The sequence below is a fragment of the Dipodomys merriami genome, unplaced genomic scaffold (genome assembly GCF_024711535.1).
Source record: "Dipodomys merriami isolate MVZ:Mamm:240054 unplaced genomic scaffold, mDipMer1.0.p SCAF_128, whole genome shotgun sequence".
Lineage (NCBI taxonomy): Eukaryota > Metazoa > Chordata > Mammalia > Rodentia > Heteromyidae > Dipodomys > Dipodomys merriami.
This window is the reverse complement of record NW_027202582.1, coordinates 3,414,899-3,439,847: the sequence shown is the minus strand read 5'-3', so window position 1 is coordinate 3,439,847 and position 24,949 is coordinate 3,414,899. Positions and strand designations below refer to the sequence as shown.

The 24,949-nt window shown below is 44.9% G+C and overlaps 1 protein-coding gene across 2 annotated transcripts in view; it reads right to left on the bottom strand.

Annotated features, from left to right (window-relative positions):
- LOC138824357 (lysine-specific demethylase 2A) overlaps nt 1-24,949 on the bottom strand; it is a 110,717-nt gene that overhangs the window by 17,000 nt on the left and 68,768 nt on the right. For both annotated transcript variants that reach the window (XM_070018200.1, XM_070018199.1), the window contains 4 exons: nt 22,083-22,198; nt 16,180-16,306; nt 11,173-11,567; nt 570-653 (listed from right to left, as the gene is read on the bottom strand). In XM_070018200.1, coding sequence (XP_069874301.1) covers nt 570-653; nt 11,173-11,567; nt 16,180-16,306; nt 22,083-22,198 — 722 coding nt within the window. The remainder of the gene's footprint in view (nt 1-569; nt 654-11,172; nt 11,568-16,179; nt 16,307-22,082; nt 22,199-24,949) is intronic.

The window sequence follows — 24,949 nt, the reverse complement described above, 5'->3', positions numbered from 1 at the left end:
TAAACTAAACAGGCAAGAAAATTCATAACCAACAATTTAGTAGCTGAAAACAGTTCTCAGTTCCACACAGAAAAGTCTCAATTAAGTGGAATCTTAAGAACAAGGTGACAACAATAAACTGGTCTCCTGCCTCCCAGTGTGATAGTCCTGTTAAGAAAGTCACCTCCAAGCCGGGCGCTGGTGGCTCACGCCTGTAATCCTAGTTACTCAGGAGGCTGAGGTCTGAGGATAGCGGTTCAAAGCCAGCCTGGGCAGGAGAGACCGTGAGACTCCTATCTCCAATAAACCACCAGAAAACCGGAAGTGGCGCTGTAGCTCAAGTGGTAGAGCACTCGCCTTGAGCTGAAGAGCTAAGGGACAGCGCCCAGGCCCAGAGTTCAAGCCCCACGACCAACAACAACAAAAAAAGAAAGTCACCTCCAAAGATAGCCAGTTGCTCTGACTTAAGAGTCAGGACGGAACTGAGTAATGATCTTCTGTTAGTATGTACTCTAGTTGTCCTTTTGTTCTGGGAATGGTAATGATAAGCTGGCAAAACAGTCTGGAGATCAAGCAGAAGAATTTCTTACCTTATCCCTTTTTGGCCACTGTACTATAGGAACTCCAGTCAGGGCTAACTTGGGGTCACTGTTGGCAAGCTCCTCCAGCAAAATCTATGGGTAGCACAGAAGAGAAAGAAAAAGCAGGACAGTGAAAGAGTCTATTCCTCCCAACAACATCCAGACTCAACCCCAATCCCCTCAAGTACCAAGGGGAACACCAGGCTGACAACTATCTGCAATTTCCTCCATAGATTCATTACAAAGCAAGTAAATCAAAGATAAAAGAAAAAAATGCAGGCTACTATAGTACAATCAAGACTTCAATTTTTTTTTTTTTTGGCAGTCCTGGGCCTTGAACTCAGGGCCTGGGCACTGTCCCTGAGCTTCTTTTGCTCAAGGCTAGCACTCTACCACTTGAGAGTCACAATGTCACTTCTGGCTTTTTCTGTAGGTGGTACTGAGGAATCGAACCCAGGGCTTCATGCATGCTTGGCAAGCACTCGCTACATTCCCAGCCCAAGATTTCAATTTTTATCCGTTCACCAATCCTGGGTGTTCCTTTTGCTCAAGGATGGCACTGTACCATTTGAGCATCACTTCTGACCTTTTCTGTGATTAACTGGAAATAAGAGTCTCAGGGACTTTCTTGCCTGGGCTGGCTTTGAACCATGATCCTCAGATCTCAGACCCCTGAGTAGCTAGGCCACTGGCACCCGGCTGATGGTGTTTTATTTTTTTGTTTTGTTGGTCACGGGGCTTGAACTCTGGGCCTGGCCGCTGTCCCTGAGCTCTTCAGTTCAAGACTAGCCACTACCACTTGAGCCACAGTGCCATTTCAGTTTTCTGGTTGTTAACTGGACGTAAGAGTCTCATGGACTTTCCTACCTGGGCTGGCTTTGAACCATGATCCTCAGATCTCAGCCTCCTGAGTAGCTAGGATCAGAGGTGTGAGAGCAACCAGTGCCTGGCCTTGTTTTGCTTTTTGTTTTTGTTTTGGTTGCTCATGAGGCTTGAACTCTGGGCCTGGCCACTGTCCCTCAGCTCTTTAGCTCAAGGTGAATGCTCTACCACTTGAGTGAGCCATGGAGCTACTTCCGGCTTTTTCTGCTTCTGTGGTGCTGAGGAATTGAACCTAGGGCCTCATACATACAAGGCAAGCACTCTACCACTAAGCCACCTTTCCAGGCACCTTCCCCCTGATTTTTTAAAAAGCAATATTGAGGAATGAACTCAAAGCCTTGCTACACAGACATTCTATCACTTGAGCCACAGTTCCAGCCCCAAGACTTCAACTCAATTTTGCTTCTAACATTATGTGCTTGTTCCCACTAACATATCAAAGCATCTAGCTATTGTGGCAAGTGTTGTTATGCAGTTCTGTACAGAACAGTAAAACTTTATATTGTTTCCTTGCTTTTCTATGCCAGCTAGTGATGTTGTCAATATTAGCAAAGGGACATCAAGATGACTAGCTTAAGGGTTGGAAGCATCACTTAAGTGGTAGAGTACTTGCCTTGTGATAGTACCACCAAAAATCAAAACAACAAAGCAACCAAACCAAGAAAGATTGGCTGATACTGCACTGTGTTAATAAGACAACAGCAGAACCTTAATATATTGATTCAACACTGATCTAAGGCTGATTACAGAAATAATTATACCCCCCTTTTAGTTAGAAACACATACATACACATTCAGCTATTTGCCTTTTTAATTATGCAGGAACAATCTTAGGCACAAGAGTTCTTAGGACTTTAATTGATCAATTGATGACTTAGAAAATACTACAATATGAAACTGCCATTTTAGTGAATTATATCTTCAACTTGGGACAAATCTTTTTGTTGTTGTTTGAATGCCAATACTGGGGTTTGAACTCAGACACTATCTCTTAGCATTTTTGCTCAAGGCTGGCATTCTACTGCTTGAGCCATAACTCCAATTCTGGCATTTTCGTCATTAATAGGAGATAAGAATCTCACAGACTGGGGCTGGGAAGGTGGCTCAGTGGTAGAGTGCTTGCCTTGCATGCCTGAGGCCCTGGGTTTGATTCCTCAGCACCACATAAGTAAAAAGAAAAAAGCCGGAAGTGGCAGTGTGGCTCAAGTGGTAGAGCACTAGCCTTGAGCTGAAGAGCTCAGGACCACAGTACAGGCCCCACGACTGGACCCAAAAAAAAAAAAAAAAAAAGGATCTCACAGACTTTTTTTGCCTGGGTTGGCTTCAAACCATGATCTTCAGCCATCAGCATCATAGGTAGCAAGAACTACAGGCAAGAATCACTTTTTTTTTTGTCGGTCGTGGGGCTTGAACTCTGGGCTTGGGCGCTGTCCCTCTGCTCTTCAGCTCAAGGCGAGCGCTCTACCATTTGAGCTACAGCGCCACTTCCGGTTTTCTGGTGGTTTATTGGAGATAGGAGTCTCACGGTCTCTCCTGCCCGGGCTGGCTTTGAACCGCGATCCTCAGATCTCAGCCTCCTGAGTAGCTAGGATTACAGGCGTGAGCCACCAGCGCCCGGCAAGAATCACTTCTTAAATGACTATATATTTTTGAAATTTTGTAATTTAAAATGTTAATTTACTTTTATTAAGTAGTTGTACAAAGGATTTTTCAATTCCAGGATTATTTTTATCTTTAACTAAAGAAACTTTAATATCCTGAGAAGTTCCTTAACAAGATCTTCTGCCAAATCTCCAGATATTCCCTTCTTCCCCCAAACCAATCCCATTTCAGCCGTTTTATTTACTTCAAGTTGCTATGGTATCCTACACTGGAGCCTCCGGTTAGCACCACATTGCACCACATTGCACGGGGGTAAAAAGGCAGGGTGTGGTAGCATGTGAGACATTGCTATAGTCTAGGCTCCTAATTTCCTTAAAGTGAAAAATTCAGGTTCATTCAAAATGTGTGCTGAGTGCATAGCTCCCCTCCCCCACTTCGCACTGCGTGGAGTAGGACTCTGCCCATTTCCTCTGCTGGAGAGAACTGAGCTCTGTCCACAAACAGGGACTTTCCACTTTCAGCAAAACAGATTACACAGAAAGATCTGTGATTGTTTGATAGAGCAGAAAAGGAACTTTACTGCTCACCAAAAGCTGTCTAATAATTCTACCTGTAAGGGGGGGGTGTTCAGGGAAGGGTAGGCGGAGAAACTGTTAGCAGCGTGGGGGGGGCAGCTGTTCACACATGCCCGGCTCAGTTACTGGGGTTATGTGTGGGAGTGGAGGGAAATGCAGATTTCCTTCCAAGCCTTATTTTACTGGGGCCATTTAACCAAGCACACACTGCTTTCATCAAAAAAGGCTGACTCTAGGCTGAGGCCCTATGAGAAACCATATAAAGAAGCCACCAACCTTCACCAGGGGAGGTTTGGGATGGGGGAGCAGGGGTGGAGTGTGGAAAAGCTGACGCCTAGTTAGGCTCCAGGCATTTGGGAGAAGATTCAAACACAGGCCCACACCCCATAGAACACAGAAAGGGAAAGAGGACCGAAGGCGTCAGGGCAGAAGGGAGAAGGATTCCCCGAAGCCAAGCGACCCAGTTCCAAAGCACATCCCACCAGCGAGGGAACAAGTGCAACGACAGCAGAGCAGCACAAGTAACACTAAGTCCTGGACTCGCCTAACCGCAGTTCTTCCGCCTCTGTGCAGAGACAAAGTCCCTACAGTTATACACACCCCAAACCAGAAAGGGTTTGCCGACCGCCCGACCGCCTGACCTTGTGTTTCTCGTTGCTCTGGAGCTGCGGAGGCTCTTGGGTGAAGTTTCCCCAGCGTCTTTGTTTTGTTTTCTATGTTGGAAGTTGTACGGAAGGAGTTGGGTTTTCTGCCTCTAGATAAATCCTGATTTACTTCAAAATCTTAGAATCTCCCAGAGCACCTAAGGCAGGGCAGTCCGGTTCTAACCCGTCAGGGTAGTGAGAGCAGCGTGCAGTGCTCTGAGCTCCTTCTCAAGCCCTTCAGCTCAGCCGCGGCTTCCTGTGCCTGTGAACAATGCTGCTGCGTCACCCACATGCAGCTCCCAGAAATGCTTTGCAACGGAAGATGGCAGGAGGGGGAGCTGAGCTTGAGTGAGCCAGCCCGGCAGAGGGCCCAGCCGTTCTGCTGCAGCACCCGGAGGGGGTGTGTCCAGTGGCTGCTCTCCTCACCATTGGAGGATGTGCTGCTGAGGGAGGGAGCTTTGCTACCCCGCCCAGGCTCCTTCCCTCCAACACCGCAATAGGAGAACCCACGGCCAGTCCCCTGAGGGCTCCCAGTAGCAGACTTAGAAGGCGCCAGCGGAAGGGAAGACTTTAACCCATTGTGCCAGCTGAGCTTAGGCACCCTAGCCCATATTTGTCCTTGTCTCAGCCCACACCCTACTCCTCAGGGTCAATTATTGTTTCAGCCCAAGCTCGCCCATTGAACAGCTGCCCCATACTCAGTCAACACAGTTTCTCCGCCTACCCTTCTCTGTACATGAACACTCATGAACTCTCTCTCCCCCCACCTCTCTTTCTCTCTCCTCTCTCTCAGCAAACTGGGATAGCTCCGTTAGATCTCTGAGGAGGAACCAGGCAGTAGGCTGGGCTCTTCTAGAGTTCTCTTCTCTTTTCCTGAATAGCACTGCTTCACCTGCCCATGATCAAGAACTAGCATATACATTTCTGGAAAAACCTTCAGAAACAGCACCATTAGGGCCAATGCTGAGATAATCGACAACAGATGCCTGTTTCAATTCCAGCAGTAAGGACCACCAGTATTCAAGATATGCCTACACAGCAATCTTTTTTCTTTTTGTTTTGTGTGTACCAGTGTTTAAACTCAAAAGCCTCAAACTGGCTCAGATGGTGCTCTGCCACTTAAGCCACACCTCCAAACTGGCTTTTTTTTGGTGGTTATTTTTGGAGATGGAGTCTCAACAGATCTTTCTGTCCATGTTGGCCTCAAACTGAGACCTTCCCCAACTCAGTTCCCTGAGTAACAAGGATTACTGGCATGAGATACTGGTGCTTGGCTATGCAACCAACCTGCACAGTGACCAAGTTAAATAGCAGAGGCACAACTTAAGGCCAAAATGCTTTACCCTAGACAATGGTACCAAGCCGACCTCTAGACAAGGTACAGCAAGCCATGGATTAAAACAAGTTTTCTCCCAACTCCAACAGATTCTGCCCATCAGAATGCTCCTTCTTCCTTTCCCCCTCCCCCCAATACTGTGGCTAGAACCTCCAGAACCTGGTGCATGTAAATATATCTGGCTCTCTTATGTTGTTTTGAGACATGGTCTCTTCTTGTAGCTCAGGCTGGTCTCAAACTAAAAATCCTCCAGCTTCAGTCTCCAAGTGCAGTAAGTACAAACGTGCTTGCCTCATTCTTGATTTTTCACTCCATGAAGCACCCAGCACTGGCTCCTGTCGAACACTTCAATGCCACTTTGATAGCCATTCAACTGGTATGAGTTCCCACCTCTAAGGATGAGTGAAGCTGACAGAATATATGCACTCTTGCTTTCTTTAGGCTTTAGGAGAAAAGGAAGGTGTGCCTACAAGTTGTTGTTCTTCAGAGATCTACAATGTCCTATACATAAACACAGGGCAGGAGTAGAAGCTTAAGCAGCAGCAGTTTCTACCCAAATTTATGTAACTGTTCACACCCTCACAAATGTAACTTGGTTTTTCTTGAAATTACATGCACTGCTTTGACATAAATATCTAGCTTTTATCACTGAAACAGCCCCCGCCCCCTCCCCCCATGCCATAGTTGTTTTAGTGAGTTTCTAGAACAGATTTAGTAGCTTAATACTTTCTGAGATCTGGGGCTTTGCTTCCAGAGACTGCATAAGAAACCTTTTGAGGGGCTGGGAAGGTGGCTCAGTGGTAGAGCGCTTGCCTTGCATGCATGAGGCCCTGGGTTCGATTCCTCAGCACCACATAAGCAAAAAGAAAAAAGCCAGAAGTGGTGCTGTGGCTTAAGTGGTAGAGTGCTAGCCTTGAGCTGAAAAGCTGAGGAACAGGGCCCAGGCCCAGAGTTCAGGCCCCACGACCAGACTCCCATAAAAACAAAAACCTTTTGAGACAAGGTCTCCTTGTCTTCCAGTCTAGTGTCCAATCCCTAGGGTTTAGTGATCTTCCTGCTTCAGCCTCCTAAGCAGTTTCAATTATAGGTGGGTAATATGTGCTACAAATGTTAAGTTTTACAATAGTTTACCTGAGATACTTTTGTGTTCTTGGTTGAGTTCTTCCTGGAAATAAGTATGTAGGCATCCTAATCCTAAATCTCTCCTTTGCACTTTAAGAATGAATGATCTAGGGCAATTTGCTTATTTCGTTTAAAAATCTTTCCTTCTTGGGTACTGGTAGGAGCTCATGCCTATAATCCTAGCTACTCAGGAGGGTGAGATGTAAAGATCATTCAATTAACTAGTAAAAAGCAGAAGTGAATGTATCAGTCAAGTGGTAGAGCACTATCCTTGAACAACAAAAAAAAAAAAACAGGACAGCGCCCAGGTCCTAAGTTCAAGCCACAGGACTAGCTGGTACACATGTACACACGTGCACGCATGAATACACTCACACACACATACACACAACCATTATGCCAGGTGTCAATGGTTCACACCTGCAATCCTAGCTACTCAGCAGTCTTTTTTTCTTTTTGGTCGGTCATAGGACTTGAACTCTGGGCCTGGGCACTGTCCCTGCGCTCTTCAGCTCAAGGCTAGCACTCTACCACTTGAGACACAGCGCCACTTTCGGTTTTCTAGTGGTTTATTGTAGATAAGAGTCTCAGAGTTTCCTGCCCGGGCTGGCTTTGAACTGAGATCCTCAGATCTCAGCCTCCTGAGTAGGTAGGATTACAGGCATGAGCCACTGGCACCCAGACTACTGCTCAGCAGTCTTAAGAACTTAGTATAAATATTCAAAGCCAGCTCAAAGTCTCCAATTAACTATAAAAATGCCTGTCTAAAGGCATGGCTCAAGGTAGCATGCATCCATGAGCAAGGAAGACAAGCAAGAGGACCAAAGCACCAAAATAGCTCCCCAACACTCTTGTTAATAAAAACTACCAAGTTTTATTTCTTTTTTATTTTAGTTTTTGTTGGTTCTAGGGCTTGAACTCAGGGCCCAGATGCTATCGCTGAGCTTTTTGCTCAAGATTAGTTCTACCACCACTAGAGACACAGCTTTTGGGTGGCTAATAGAAGATGAGAGTCTCAAGGACTTTCTTGCCTGGAGCTGGTTTCCAGTCTCCATCCTTAGAACTCAGTCTACTGAATAGCTAGGATACAGGTGTGAACCACCAGTACTTGGCTTAAAAGTTTGGTTTCTTTTATTTTCTTTTTTTTGGGGGGGCCTGAACTCTAGGCCTGGGCACTGCCCCTCAGCTCTTCAGCTCAAGGCTAGCGTTCTACCACTTGAGCCATAGTGTGGGCCACTTCCAGCTTTTTTTTTCTGCTTATGTGGTGCTGAGGAATCGAACCCAGGGCCTCATACATGCAAGGCAAGCGCCCTACCACTGAGCCACCTTCCCAGCCCCTAAAAGTTTGGTTTCTAAAAATTGGCTTAATGGCCAAGAATAGTGGCTAAAATCTATAATCCTAGCTACTTAGGAGGCCAGCCAGGCAGAAAAGTCCAAGAGATAAAATCTCCGAAACAACTACCAAAAAAACAGGGCTGGCATCGGTTAATTGGTAAAGCACCACCCTAGAAAGCTTGAGCCCCAAGTTCAAACCCCAATACCACTATGACAAAAAAAGGCTAAAAAGCAACCATCAGTTCTTCTGTCAGATGAAAATTCTTTATTATTTTTATAGTTACTTGTAACCATAACTCTTTGCTTTAATCCTGTCATACTATAAATATGTATAAATTTAGCATAAATTTTTAGTATTCATAGTATAAATTTTTAGATAATTACAAAAATGCTAGGATCTTAAGTGAGAGTAGCACAATGAACAGCTTTCTAATTTATAAATTGAGAATTATTATTTACATAAAATTATACTTCACAGTTTATCTTATCTACTAGGAAGTGAGAGGACTAATACCATCTCCTTCCCATAGGCTAGGCTCTGCACCCTTTCAAAGTATTTGCCTTGTGCCCTGTGTCATGCATAGCACCTGCAAACTCAGACTCACTCACTTCACAGCCCACTTACACACCTGCTCTACCAGTAGACTGTGAGGTCATGGAGTATCAGACTGATGTTACTAGCATAGTTTTCCCTATAATACTCAGTCTGGTCTCTAGCACAAAGGAGGCGGGCTTTACTCATAGTAGTGGAATAAATTAACTTCATACATTTGTAACTCATTATACTAATACTACTGGTTATTAAGTACTTTACTAATATTACTAGGTTTCTGTTGTTGTGGGCTGGAGGTAGGTGGTTGGCTAGTAAGTATAAGGCCCTGAGTTCAAACCTCAATACAGCCCAAAATTAAGTAAGTAAATGGCGCCTCCCACTTTCTTTTGATGCTGGGAACCCAAAACCTTGTACTTGGCTAAGCATATTTTACTCCATATCATTAATTTCAAGATATTATTATAAAGGAGAAAACAGGCTTTCATATATACAGCAATTTGCCACAATTTATGCTTGACAGACTTATCAGAAAACTTACTTTATAAACATGAATATATTCTAAGAATTCCTTTACTCCCAAATAGATGCAAAGACCAATTGAAGTGTAAGGCGCTAAATTCAAACCCCAACACCAACAAAATAAACACCTCATACTTATTCAAATAAATCCCAGCAAGACACCAGTAATCCTAGCAAGGCACCTGTAATCCTAGCTACTCAGGAGGCTGATATCTGAGCATCAAGGATCAAAGACAGCATGGGCAGGAAAATCCAGGAGACTCATCTCCAATTAACCACCAAAAAACCAGATCCGGAGCTGTGGCTCAACTAGTAGAGCATAGCCTTAAGCAAAAAAAGAAAGCTCAGGGACAGAGCCCAGGCTCTAAATTCAAGACCCAAGACCAGCATATAGGCGAGCACACACAAACACACACAAACTCAGGGACAGTGTATAGTCCTTGAGTTCAAGCCCTAGTACCTGAACAAATAGAAAAAAAAAAAATCCCTGTAGAAGAAGCCTGCTTCCCACCTTCAATACACTGTTTCAGAAGTTGAGGTTACACCTTTTCCAAACAGAATTTCATCTTTACTGATTCATTTTAGCAGTAAGTCAACAACTTTTACTGCATTATTTCTGTTAATCTTCTCCTAATTCTATATATTTTAAATGGTAAAATGTAACATTTTTAGGGGCTGGGAAGGTGGCTCAGTGGTAGAGCACCTTGCATGCCTGAGGTCCTGGGTTCGATTACTCAGCACCACATAAGCAAAAAGAAAAAGCCAGAAGTGGCGCTGTGGCTCAAGTGGCAGAGCCCTAGCCTTGAGCTGAAGAGCTGAGGGACAGCGCCCAGGCCCAGAGTTCAGGTCCCACGACCGGACCCAAAACAACAACAACAACAACAAATAACATTTTTTTTTGGGGGGGGTCCGGTCGTGGGGCCTGAACTCTGGGCCTGGGTGCTGTCCCTCAGCTCTTCAGCTCAAGGCTAGGGCTCTACCACTTGAGCCACAGCGCCACTTCCGGCTTTTTTCTTTTTGCTTATGTGGTGCTGAGGAATCAAACCCAGGGCCTTGAGCATGCAAGGCAAGCGCTCTACCACTGAGCCACCTTCCCAGCCCCCAAAATAACATTTTTAGATCTTCCAATGCTCTGGGGGGGTTCTTTGTACAACTCTTTTTTTTTTTTTTTTTTGGTCAGTCATGGGCCTTGAACTCTGGGCCTGAGTGCTGTCCCTCAGCAATTCGCTCTACCACTTGAGCTACAGCACCACTTCTGGTTTTCTGGTGGTATACTGGAGATAAGAGTTTCACGGACTTTCCTCCCAGGCTGGCTTTGAACTACAGTCCTCAGATCTCAGCCTCTTGAGTAGCTAGGATTACAGGCATGAGCCACTGTAGCCTGGGTAATTTTTATTTTTATTTTTGTCATGGGCTTGAACTCTGAGCCTAGGTGCTGTCCCTGAGCTTTTCAGCTCAAGGTAAACGCTCTACCACTTGAGCACAGGGCCACTTACAGTTTTCTGGTGGTTAATTGGACATAAGAGTCTCACGGACATTCCTGCCGAGGCTGACTTTGAATCGTGATCCTCAAATCTCAGTCTCCTGAGTAGCTAGGGTTACAGGTGTGAGCCACCAGCAGCCTGGCCTTATTTTTTATTTTTCAAAAGAACTTAAGTCCTGGGTTGGGAATGTGGCTTAGCGGTAGAGTGCTTGCCTAGCATGCATGAAGCCCTCAGTACCACATAAACAGAAAAAGCTGGAAGTGGCACTGTGGCTCAAGTGGTAGAGTAATAGTCTTGAGCAAAAGAACCTTAGGGACAGTGCCCAGGCCCTGAGTTCAAGGTCCAGGACTGGCAAAAAACCCCCAAAAAACCAACCAAACAAAAAAACTTAAGCCCTCATTAGAGACACAAATTTTAGTATTTTCATATGTTACTCTAAGAATAAAAATACTGAGCATTAGCAAGCACATACACAAATTAACTTCTCTGTAGTTAAACCGAAGACTATTCTCCCTCCAAATCCAGAAATCGACTACCCTAGCAAATCAATAGTAGCTTACCTTTACATCAGCAATAAGAGCATCTTCATCTTCTATTCCTGTGGGGACACACTTCTTGTGCAATGGAAGAGACTCCAATTTATCTACAAGGCAGCGAAGGCCTTCAAGCTCAAAATGGGTCAGATGCACTTGCCTGTCCTTTCGGGGACTACACTGGTGATCCCACACTTGGCCATTGTGGGAGCCCCGACCTGAGTCAGAGGAAGAGTCTCCAGACAAAGGTTTCTTCAGACTTGGAAGACTTCGGCAGGTTTTGCCTAGTCCATCATAATCCAGGTTGATTCCGTTTGGTACAGGGCTAGTGAGAACAGAGCGCCTACTGTTCAAGCGTCTGGATTCTCGGTCCAGTCCTTCCTCATCCCCATTTCCAGATTCCAATCCATTTAACTCCAAATCTACCAATGTAAGACAAAAGCAGTAAGAGCATGCCAGTTGGCTATGTGATAAGAGAAACAAGGAGTATAATAATAGCCTTGTAGGGCCAGATGTATGGCTCACGCCTGTAATCCTAGCTACTCAGGAGGCTGAGATCTGAGGATCACAGTTCAAAGCCAACCTGGGCAGGAAAGTCCATAAGACTCATCTCCAATTAACTACCAGGAAACCAGAGTAGTGCTGTGGCTCAAGTGGTAGAGCGCTAGCCTTGAACTGAAGAGCTGAGGGACAGCACTTAGGCCCAGAGTTCAAGCCCCACAACCGACAAACAAAACAAAACAAAAAAACAAAAGAATAGCCTTGAGGATATTTATGTCATTTATGACAAGGCTGACATACTAAAACACAGTCTCTTCTGCCAGGTATAGGTAGCTCATACCTATAATCCTAGCTACTCAAGATGCTGAGATCCAGAGGATCACTCTGAAGCCAGTATGGACAGAAAAATCTGACACTGTCTCTAAAATAACCAGCAAAAACTGGGCTGACTGGGCAGTGGGTGGCTCATGTCTATAATCCTAATCAGGAGGTTAAGAGCTCAGGATCATGGTTCAAAGCCAACACCAGCAGAATAGTTCATGAGATTATTGTTGTTGTTGTTGTTGTTGTTGGTCTTGAGCTCTGGGCCTAGGTGCTGTCCCTCAGCTCAAGGCTAGCACTTTACCTTGTGAGCCACAGTGCCACTTCCAGTTTTCTGGTGGTTAACTGGAGATAAGAGTCTCAAGGACATTCCTGCCTGGGCTGGCTTTGAACCATGATCCTCAGATCTTGGCCTCCTGAGTAGCTAGGATTACAGGTATAAGCAACCAGCACCAGCAAAAGGCTGGAAGTGCAGTTATGACTCAAGTGGTACAGTGCTGGCCTTTAACCAAACCAAATCACCCCAAAACTAAGAGCAAGAAGCCCTGAGTTCAAGTCCCAGTATTGGTAGTAGCTGGTGCACACACACGTGCATACACATGCTCATGCACAACCCCTCGACCCCACATACACATGGTATGGCTGAGGTGGTAAACTGCCAGCCAAGAAGGCAAGCCAAGCAAGTGTGAGTCCAGGTTCAAGCTCTAGTACTGGAAAAACAAAACAAAAATTCTCCTTATTTTAATCCATTTATCAATTATAGAAACTCAAGCATGGGGGGCTGGGAAGTTGGCTCAGTGGTAGAGGGCTTGCCTCGCAGGAATGAGGCCCTGGGTTCGAGTCCTCAGCACCACATAAGCAGAAAAAAGTCAGAAGTAGTGCTGTGTCTCAAGTGGTGGGGCACTAGCCTTGAGCTGAAGAGCTGAGGGACAGCGCCCAGGCCCAGCGTTCAGGCCCCACAACTGGCAAAAAAAAAAAAAAAAACAACTCAAGCACTGTTCTTAGTAGAAATATAATAATAAACTGTTTGCTAGTAGCTCATGTCTGTAATTCTAGCTACTCAGGAGGCTGAGATCTAAGGATTATAGTTCAAAGCCAGCCCAGGCAGAAAGTACATGAATCCTGTATCTCCAAATAACTATCAAAAAAGCCAAAAGCAGAGCTGTAACTCAAGTGGTAGCCTTGAGCAAAAATGCTGAGGGACAGTGCTCTGTCCCTGTGTTCAAGCGCCAGGACCAGTGCATACACATACACACAGACACACACAGACACACACACACATAGAAATATGTATGCATAAAATAGAAATAGGATCCTGTTCATTTTCTTTTTTTTTTTTTTTTTGGGGGGGGGGGGGTCCGGTCGTGGGGCCTGAACTCTGGGCCTGGGCGCTGTCCCTCAGCTCTTCAGCTCAAGGCTAGCGCTCTACCACTTGAGCCACAGTGCCACTTCTGGCTTTTTTCTTTTTGTTTATGTGGTACTGGGGAATCGAACCCAGGGCCTCAGGCATGCAAGGCAAGCGCTCTACCACTGAGCCACCTTCCCAGCCCTCACAGACCTTCTTGCCCAGGGTGACTTAGAACTGCGATCCTCGGGGCTGGGAAGATGGCTCAGTGGTAGAGTGCTTACCTCACATGCATGAGGCCCTGGGTTGTATTCCTCAGCACCACATAAGCAGAAAAAGCAGGAAGTGGCACTGTGGCTCAAGTGGTAGAGTGCTAGCCTTGAACTGAAGAGCTGAGGGACAGCACCCAGGCCCAGAGTTCAGGCCCCATGAGGGACCAAAAAAAAAGAAAAACAACAACAAAAAACAAAAAAGAACTGTGATCTTCAAATATCAGCCTCCTGAGTAACTAGGATTACAGGTGTGAATCATTGGTCTAGCTGGCCCTGAATTCTTGATTTTTCTAGGTACAACTGGCTTAACTGACAGTGTTTGTGGTAGTGGTGGTGATAGGAGGGCTTGAATTTTAGGCTTCAAGCTCTTGTTCAGTTTTTTCCCCTTACAATTGGTGCTCTACTTCTTGAGTAACACTGTCACTTCCAGCTTTTCGCTGGTTAACTGGAGATAAACTGGGTTTGTCTGCCCCAGCAGGCTCCAGACATTGATATTTTAGATTTCACCTAACCAAGTAATTAGGATTTTAGGTGTGACTAAGCAGCACCTGGCTTCAATTCATTTTTAAAATGTAGGTTAGGTTAAAAGAGAGTCTTTGAACTGCATATTAGAAATAAGTTACTTATAGAAGTATAGCTATCCTGATTATAAGTTTAAGCTTAAATTGAGAATTATGATTTTATAATATTCTAAAGGAGTAGACTATAAAGTTCATATACTTAAAAAGTAGTTTGAAGCCAGGTGCCGGTGGCTCCGCCTGTCATCCTAGCTACTCAGGAGGCTAGATCTGAGGATCATGATTCAAAGCCAGCCTGGGCAGGAAAGTCCATGAGACTCTTATCTCCAATAAACCACCAGAAAACCGGAAGTGGTGCTGTGGCTCAAGTGGTAGAGCACTAGCCTTGAGCTGAATTGCTGAGGGACAGCATCCAGGCCCAGAGTTTAAGCCCCACAATCTACAAAAAAAAAAAAAAAAAAAAAAGTAGTTTGGGGGCTGGGAGTGTGGCTTAGTGGAAGAGTACGGGCCTAGCATGCATGATGCCCTGGGATTGATTCCTCAGTACCACATAAACAGAAAAGGCTGGGAGTAGCACTGTGGCTCAAGTGGTACAGTGTTAGCCTTGAACAAAAGAAGTTCAGGAACAGTGCCCAGGTTCTGAGTTCAAGCCCCAGGACTGGGGGGAAAAAAAGGTAGATTTGTACAATGCTTGGAAATAGCAACACACATAATACAACAACAATAAAATTCCTAGCAAGTCAGAAAATGACTTTTTTGGTGTGCTTGCCCTGGAGCTTGAACTCAGGGCCTACACATTGTCCCCCAGAGCTTTTCTGCCCCAGGCCTGGCATTCTACCACTTGAGACAGAGCTCTACTTCTAGCCTTTTAGTGGTTAACTGAGATAAGCGTCTCAAAGACATTCCTGCCTGGGCTGGCTTTGAACCATGACCCTCAGATCTCAGCCTCTTGAGTAGCTAGAATTGCAGGTGTGAGCTGCTAATACCCAAGTACAGACAAGTTTTTAATCTCCTTGAATCTTAATGTTGCCATTGGTAAATTGAGGATAATTATACCTACACCTCATAATGAGATTTATAGATGAGAATTTGATGTATGTAAACTTTGTAGTACATTACCAGGGAGAGTTAATTTGATGGCACATTTTCAGTTTTTATTGTGCCAAGGACTATTTTTTACGTAATAATAAAACATATTAGGAAGTTATTAGCTTTCTTTTTTTCCCTTCCCTTCATCTTTCTATGTACCGGTACTGGGGCTTGAACTCTGAGCTTTTTTTGTTTAAGGCTAGCATGTGTTGTATCACCACTTGAGCTACATACAACTCTATTTCTGGCTTTTATTTTATTTTTGTACCAGTCCTAATGCTTAAACTCAGGGCATGGACGCTGTCCCTGAGCTTTTTTGCTCAATGTTAACTCTCTACCACTTAAACCACAGCTCTAGTTCTAGCTTTTTGATAGTTGGAGATCAGAGTCTCATGGACTTTCTAGCCCAGGCTGGCTTTGAACTGGGGTTCTCAGATCTCAGCCCCGAGTAGTTAGGATTATGGGTGTAGGCCTCAGGAGGCCTGCCAAACAAATTATTAGCTTTCTTGAGGAGCTAGGTACTAGCAACTCAGATAAAGATCAGATCTACAGTACTTCACATTTACCCTGGTAATCATACCTGGATGGGTATCTAGTATTCAATTCTAATGAATAAAACTGGTACTTCAAGTAGATAAGTAAAACCCCAAAATATAACTACTAAGCAACAACCTCCTAAATATTCCTGGATAAGTTTTTTTGTTTTGTTTTTTTTTTTTTTTAGTCGGACGTGGACTTGAACTTTGGGCCTGGGTGCTGTCCCTCAGCTCTTCAGATCACTCAAGGTGAGTGCTCTACCACTTGAGCCACAGCACCACTTCCAGTTTTCTGGTGGTTTATTGGAGATAAGAGTCTCATGGACTTTCCTGCCCAAGCTGGCTTTGAACAGTGATCTCAGCCTCCTCAGTAGCTAGGAATATAGGCATCAGCCACCAGCGCCTGGCTTGGATAAGGGTTTCTTGAAAGTGCATGTAGTCAGAACACTTACCCATACTGAGGGATTCTTTCTGAAATTCCTTAGTTAGGTGGGAGCGGTTGGTTATGCAGTATACATAGCGCTCCAACACGTACCAACACATCTCATAGTAGAATGGATAGCGGAATTTATTTGGAACCTGCACAGGAACAGAACAATGAAAGAAACAAGGAAAAATTATATTATTTTTCTTTTGTGTCAGTATTGAGGCTTCAACTCAGGATCTTAAGTTCTCATTCATTGTTCTTTTCTTCTCCTTTACTCTTTTTTTAGGCCCAAGATAGAGATGAGGGGCTGGGAAGGTGGCTCAGAGGCAGAGTGCTGCTTGCCTTGCATGCCTGAGGCCCTGGGCTCAATTCCTCAGCACCACAAAAGCAAAAAGAAAAAAAGCTGGAAGTGGCGCTGTGGCTCAAGTAGTAGAGTGCTAGCCTTGAGCTGAAGAGCTTAGGGACAGCGCCCAGACCCAGAGTTCAGGCCCCAAAACCCAATGTGCACCCCCCCCCAAAAAAAAAAAAAACCAAAAAAAAAACAAGATAGAGATGACCTTGGTACCTGTCACTTTTGCTCACTGGCTAGCATTCTATCAACTGAGCCATGCCTCGCCAACTCCTCAGTCAGTATTCTTGTTCATGGCTGGCATACAACTTGAGCCATGCCTCTAGTCTAGCATTTTTTTAATTTAATTTTTGATTTTTATTTATTTATTTTTGCTGGTGGTAGGGCCTGAACTATGGGCCTGGGTGCTGTCACTCAGCTCTTAAGCTCAAGGATAGTGCTTTACCACTTGAGCCACACCACCATTTCCAGCCTTTTCTGCTTCTGTGGTGCTGAGGAATCAAACCCAGGGCCTCATGCATGCAAGGCAAATGCTTTACCACTGAGCCACCTTCCCAGCCCCTAAAATTTATTTTTATTGTAAAGGTGATGTACAGAGGGGTTACAATTACATAGGTCAGGTAATGAGTATATTTCTTTTTGAACAGTGTCACCTCTTCCCTCCAGTATGGCATTTTGCTAGAGATGAGGTCTCACAGACTTTTTTTTTTTTTTTTTTTGGGGGGGGGGGTCCGGTCGTGGGGCCTGAACTCTGGGCCTGGGCGCTGTCCCTCAGCTCTTCAGCTCAAGGCTAGCACTCTACTACTTGAGCCACAGCACCACTTCCAGCTTTTTTTCTTTTTGCTTATGTGGTGCTGAGGAATTGAGCCCAGGGCGTCATGCATGCAAGGCAAGCGCTCTACCACTGAGCCACCTTCCCAGCCCCCACTCACAGACATTTCTGTCTGGACTGGCTTCAAACTGTGATCCTCCAAGTCTCAGCCTCCTGAATAGGTAAATTATAGGCATGACCCACCAGTACCCAAATGGCAACATACAATTTTCAAGGACAGAGAGTAAAACAAACTGAATCACTGAAATAAGGAAGCCAGGAAAAAACTTTTAAGTCAACATTCAAATTCAAGTTGGCATCTGAAGCAAGACTTTATCAATCCATCTACTTAAGAGAATGCTGGTCTTGAAAAATAAAAATAGAGAATACTCAAAAAGTCCTTGGCAGAAGTATTCAGAACCAAATTTTAAATAGGAAAGTTTATGGCTTTTGAGACAAGGGTAAAAAATGTTAAAATTAGATATAACAGCTAGGAGTGGTATTAACACACTCTCAGCTGTTGGAAGGCTGAGGCAGGGGGATTTTCAATTTAAGGCCAGGCTAGTTTGGACTACAGCAAAACTACGCCAGGCTGGGCACTAGTGGTTCATACCTGTAATCCCAGCTACCCAGGAGACTAAGATCTGAGGATGGAGATTCAAAGCTAGCACCAGCAGGAAGAATCTGTGAGACTCTTATCTCCAATTAACCCCAAAACAACTGCAAGTGAAGCTGTGGCTCAAGTTGATAGTATACTAGCCTTGAGCCCAAAAGCTCAGGGACAGTGCCCAGGCTCTGAATCCAAGACCCAGGGCAGGCACCAAAAATAAAAACAAAAACAAAACAAGAAAAACTAAGACTTTTCCTTACTACCCAATCCATCTTCCATTTCCCTGCTATTTATTTTGTAGTAAGGAAAGATAATATACCACACTTGTTAATGTGATTTATCAGCCATATATATGTTAGATGCTGGTGGTGGTGGTGGTGGTCATGGGGCTTTAACATTGGGGGACCCCGCTGGGCACTGTTCCTGAGCTCTTCAGCTCAAAGCTAGCACTCTACCATTTGAGCCACAGGGCCATTTCAGTTTTCTGGTGGTTTATTGAAGAGTCTCACCGGGGGCTGAGAAGGTGGCTCAGTGGTAGAGCGCTTGCCTTGCATGCATTAGGCCCTGGGTTCGACTCTTCAGCACCACATAAGCAAAAAAAGCTGGAAGTGGCGCTGTGGCTCAAGTGGTAGAGCGCTAGCCTTGAGCTGAAGAGCTGAGGGACAGCGCCCAGGCCCAGAGGTCAGGCCCCACGACCGGACCCCCCCCCCCAAAAAAAAAAAAGAGTCTCATGGACTTTTCTGCCTGGGCTGGCTTCAAATCATGATCCTCAGATCTTAGCCTCCTGATCACAGCGTGCGTGCGTGCATGCGTGTGTGTGTGTGTGTGTGTGTGTGTGTGTGTGGTATTTTTTTAATGTGGTGTTGAGGAATCGAATCGAACCCAGGACCTCATGTGAGGCAAGCACTCTACACTGAGCCACCTTCCCAGCCTCCTAGCTGTATATTTTTAAATGGTTGCAAAAATAGGAAAGATCTAAAGCCGGGGATGTGGCATAGTTGTGAAATGCTTTTTTTTTTTTTTTGTCAGTTGTAGGGCTTGAACTCTGGGCTTGGGTGCTATCCCTGCACTCTTCAGCTCAAGGTGGGCGCTCTACCGCTTGAACCACAGCACCACTTCCAGTTTTCTAATAAACCTAGAGATAAGAGTTTCACGGACTTTCCTGCCTGGACTGGCTTTGAACCGTGATCTCAGCCTCCTGAGTAGCTACGATTACAGATGTAAACCATCAGCACCCGGCATAGTTGTGAAATTTGCTAGGCATACGTTAACTTGAGTATTTCACATCACAAGGCAGGATTAAAAAGTTACAACAAGGGCTGGGAAGGTGGCTCAGTGGTAGAGCACTTGCCTTGCATGCATGAGGCCCTGGGTTCGATCCCTTAGTACCACATAAGCAAAAAGAAAAAAGCCAGAAGTGGTAGAGCGCTAGCCTTGAGCTGAAGAGCTGAGGGACAGCGCCTAGGCCCAGAGTTCAGGCCCCACGACTGGAAGAAAAAAAAAAAAAAAACTATTAAAAAAAAAAAAAAGGTTACAACAAACTAGGTACTAGTGGCTCAGGTCTGTAATCCTAGCTACTCGGGAGGCTGAAATTTGAGGATCAGGGTTCAATAAAACAAGGCAGTCAATGTCCGTGAGACTATTATCTCCAATTAACAAGAAAAGCAGAAGTGGTGATGTGGTTGAGAGTGGTAGCACTAGCCTTGAGCAAAACAGCCCAGAGACAACATGACCAAGAACAACAAATAATTACAACAAATACACTATAGTCCACAAAGCCCGGAATATTTACTATCTGGTTCTTTTTAGATGGTATTTAGGGTTAAAACCCAGGGCTTGTTAGTCTGGCACTCTACAATTTGAGGCACATGAACCAGCCATTTTTGCTTTGGTTATTTTTTGAATCTGCTATTTGCCTAGGCTGATCTAGGCAAATATTTTAGACCACAATCATTTACCCTTCTCTTCTAGCTGGGACAATAGTCACACACCAATGTATGTAGCTTTTTATTGGTTGAGATGTGGTCATGCAGACTTTCTGCCTGGGCTGGCCTTGGACTGCAATCTTTCTGAGTAGCTAGGATTACAGCCACTAGCCACCATGCCCAGCTGATGGTACATTTTTATGAAAGTATACATTAGTTGTGCAAAGGGAAGATGCACTGTCAGCTTTCCACACATACCCAATGTACCCAGATCACTCATCTTTTCATCTTTTGGCCTCATCCCCCCTTCCGGCCTTTTTCAAAACAACTTCAACAAGTTTCACTGTTTCATTTTCACACATACATATATATAGTATTTTGGCCAAATTACCCTCATTTTACCCACTCACTGTCCTTCACCCACCTGATAGTACCTGCTTTCCAACACTACTTTTTATGATTCTTTTTTAAATGTTTCAGTCTGGTAATTTATACATGAATATATTATGCTGTGTCAGATTAACCTGATCTGTTGTTCTCTTTCTCCATTCCTCAAACTGACATTGCATTTTCACTCCAAAAAAAGACTAGGAGTGGGGCTGGGAAGGTGGCTCAGTGGCTGAGTGCTTGCTTTGCATGCATGAGGTTCGATTCTTCAGCACCACATAAGCAGAAAAAGCCAGAAATGGCGCTGTAGCTCAAGTGGTAGAGCGCTATCCTTGAGCTGAAGAGCTGAGGAACAGTGCCCAGGCCCAGAGTTCAGGCCCACAACAGACCCCCCCCCCCAAAAAAAAAAAAAAGACTAGCAGCTGGGTGGGTGCTGGTGGCACTAGCTACTCAGAAGGCTGATCTGAGACACTTGAAGCCAGCTCAAGCAGGAAAGTCCGTGAGACTCTTATCTCCATTTAAGCACCAGAAAACCAGAAGAGGCACTGGTTTATAGTGGTAGAGAGCTAGACTTGGGCAAAAGAACACAGGAACAGAGCCCAGACCCTGAGTTTAAGCCCCATGACTGAACTCCCCCCACCCCCACCAAAAAAAAAAAAAAAAAAGACTAGGGTTTTGAGAAACTATCACGACCTTTTCTTCCCTTCTTCCCTCTTCCTTCCTCTTTTTTTTTTTTTTTGGCCAGTACTGAGGCTTGAACTCAGGGTCTGGGCACTGTCCCTGAGCTTCTTTTGCTCAAGGCTGGCACTCTACCACTTGAGCCACAGCGCCACTTCTGGCTTTTTCTGTTTATGTGGTACTGAGGAATCGAACCCAGGGCTTCATGCATGCTAGGTAAGCACTCACCACTAGGCCACATTCCCAGCCTCTCAAGAGTTTTTTTCTTGTCGGTCATGGGGCTTGAACTCTGGGCCTGGGCACTGTCCCTCAGTTCTTCAGCTCAAGGCTAGCACTCTACCACTTGAGCCACAATGCCACTTCTGGTTTTCTGAGTGGTTTATTGGAGATAAGAGTCTCATGGATATTCCTGCCCAGGTTGGCTTTGAACCAGGATCCTCAGATCTCAGCTAGGATTACAGGCGTAAGTCACTGGCACTCAGCTACATGAGTTTCTTTTTTTTTTTTTTTGGTTGGTCGTGGGGCTTGAACTCAAGGCTTGGGCGCTGTCCCTGTGCTCTTCAGCTCAAGGCAAGCACTCTGCCGCTTGAGCCACAGAGCCACTTCCAGTTTTTGAGTGGTTTATTGGAGATAAGAATCTCATGGACTTTCCTGCCTGGGCTGGCTTTGAACCAGGATCCTCAGATCTCAGCCTCCTGAGTAGCTGGGATTACAGGCGTGAGCCACCAGCTCCTGGCCTACATGAGTTTCTTGTACTACTTTTTGTTTATCAAGAAAGGACCCTGAAAAGTAAAAACTAAAACCTTAAGGTTGAAAGTATAGTGCAATAGTGGAACACTAGCCTAGAAAGCACAGGCCTGAGTTCAAACCCCAGTGCCACTAAAAGAGAGAGAGGAAAGAGGGGAGAGAGGGAGGAGAGAGAAGACAAGGGAAAGGGGGAAAAGAGGGAGATGAAGAGAGACAGCCGAGGAGAGAGGGATGGGGAGAGAAAAAGAGAAGCAGGTACTGGAGCTGGCTATGTAGCCTAAATTGTCCTCTCAATCTTTCTTTCCTAAGACTCCCAGAATACTAAGATTATAGGCATATCTCACATGCCCCTACTAATTTGTACTTCATTAAATGGGGTAACCCCCTTCATACTCAACTGCTGTTACATAAAATTACTTACCCGTGTCCGATCTTCAATGCTATATATCTTTAATTGCATGGGGATGTTAAAGCTATGTAAAAAATTGCCTCCAAACACTAATGTATCTGTAGGAGTATACACAGCATGAATCCAGCCTAGAAGAAATGGAAGGGAAACAGAAACTGAAATTACATATTGAAAATGCTTTTTTTTTTTCCCCAGTCGGTCCTGGGGCTTGAACTCTGGGCTTAGGTGCTGTCCCTAAGCTCTTCAGCTCAAGGCAAGTGCTCTACTGCTTGAGCCACAGTGCCACTTCCAGTTTTTGAGTGGTTTATTGGAGCTAAGAGTCTCAGGGATTTTCCTGCCCAGGCTGGCTTTGAAACATGATCCTCAGATCTCAGCCTCCTGAGTAGCTAGGATTACAGGCTTGAGCTACCGGCGCCCAGCTTCCTTTTTCTTTTTGTCTAAGACTAGGACTTATGCTTAGTACCTGATGCTTTCACTCATTGACTGATGTTTTACCACCTGAGCCATGCCTCCAATCTCTAAAGAATATATTTTCCCTTTTTTTTGGGGGGGGGGGCTTGAACTCAGGGTCTGGGCACTGTCCCTAAGCTTCTTTTGCTCAAGGCTAGCATCTACCACTTCAGCCACAGAGCCACTTCTGGCTCTTTCTGTGTATGAGGTGCTGAGGAATTGAACCCAGGGCTTCATGTGTGCTAGGCAAGCCCTCACCATTAAACCACATTCCCAGCCCCAAGGATGCTTTTTCAAAGCAACAGCACAATGCTACTGGATTATATCCTTTTTCTGAAATGTTTTTTTTTTTTGAGACGGAACTCATTATAAAGCTCAGGTTGGTCTCAGACTCTTGAGAGCTGGCTGGGATTACTGGTATGTACAAACATACTCATTCTATATTATATGGGGGGGGGGGGGTCTGGTCATGGGGCCTGAACTCTGGGCCTGGGCGCTGTCCCTCAGCTCTTCAGCTCAAGGCTAGCTCTCTACCACTTGAGCCACAGCACCACTTCTGGCTTTTTTCTTTTTGCTTATGTGTGCTGAGGAATTGAACCCAGGGCCTCAGGCATGCAAGGCAAGCACTCTACCACTGAGCCACCTTCCCAGCCCCTATATATTATATTCTTTACTGTTTGACTCTGCTCCTTAGTGACTGGCCAAGTTACATAATCTCTCAAAGCCTCAAATTTCTCTTTAAAGCCAGGATCAACAGTATTTCATATGTCAGTTGAGAAAACACATGTAAGAAACTTTTTTGGTGACAAGGTCTTGTTCTCTTACCCAAGCTGGTAATGAACTTGTAAACTCAAGACATCCTTCCCAGAAGATGGATGTACGACCACACTCAGCATAACTAACTTCTGGTGTCTAAACTCAGAGCCTTGTGCATGCAAAGAAGTGGCAAGTGCTCCAACTCAGCTATTCTCCCCCTCATTGCTGCCAAAGAAATTTTGTGTGTGTGTAGAGCAGTACTCGGGTCTGAACTAAGGGCTCATGCTTTCTAGGAGTTACTTTATTATCTGAATCATTCTGTCAATCCCACTCCAAGAAACTTTTATTTATTTATTTATTTTGGGTACGGTCATGGGGCCTGAACTCTGGGCCTGGGCGCTGTCCCTCAGCTCTTCAGCTCAAGGCTAGCGCTCTACCACTTGAGCCACAACGCCACTTCCGGCTTTTTTCTTTTTTCTTAAGTGGTGCTGAGGAATCGAACCCAGGGCCTAATGCATGCAAGGCAAGCGCTCTACCACTGAGCCACCTTCCCAGCCCATCCAAGAAACTTTTAATAAATATTGCTACCAATTATTGGAGTACCAATTATAAACCAGCTCTGTATAAAATAATTTACTTTTAAAATAAAATACAGAAATATTTGACTAAAGTAATATCTAGCAAGTAAATGCATAGTCAAAATTCTCAAACAGAGCCATGGGCATGCCTGTAATCCTAGCTACTCAGGAGGCTGAGATCTGAGGATCATGGTTCAAAGCCAGCCTGGGCAGGAAAATCTGTCAGACTCTTATCTCCAATAAGTCACCAGAAAACTGACTCAAGTGGTAGCACACAAGCCTTGAGCTGAAGAGCTGAGGGACAGTGCCCAGGCCCAGAGTTCAAACTCCAAAACCAAAAACAAAAAAAAAATCTCAAACAGGATGGCGACTCCAAAATCTGTGCTCTTTATAAGCACTTACTCTCCAACTAGAGACTGTCAAAGACAACGTCCTTCACCACTATAGCTTAACTGTCATTGCTAGAACAGCAGACAATTCTCCAGCAGAGATGGTGTCCTTTTTGTAGAGATTCTCAACTACTTAGGGTAATGTCAGGTCCCTAAACATTCTGAGTGAATCAGTTTCAGAAGAACATACAGCAGATCAAACTTACTAGCTATTCCTTGCTAGGGGACCCATGTGTTATCTTTTGAAAATCCTCCCCTGGCAATTCTGACACATTGTTAAGCGAAGTTTTTTTTCCCCTCTAGGTCCAAAAACTCAGCATCTGCAGCTACTTTCACTCATTGGCTAGGAATCTACCAACTGAGCCATACCACCAACCCCTTTTTAAAAATTTGTATTCAAAGCATCTACTCCATATCAATAAGAAAGGGGCTGGGAATGTGGCTTAGTAGTAGAGTGCTTGCCTGACATACATGAAGCCTTGGGTTGGCCTTTTTGGTACTATATAAACAGAAAAGGCTAGAAGTGGCACTGGCTCAGTGGTACAGTGCTAGCCATGAGCAAAAAGAAGCTCAGGGACAGTGCCCAGGCCCTGAGTTCAAGCCCCAGGACTGGTCAAAAAAAACAAGCAAGCAAGCAAACAAACAAAAAAACTATAAGAAAGGGTATCCTTGTTTGCTTCTCACCTTAGCATATAGCCAGTGTTAC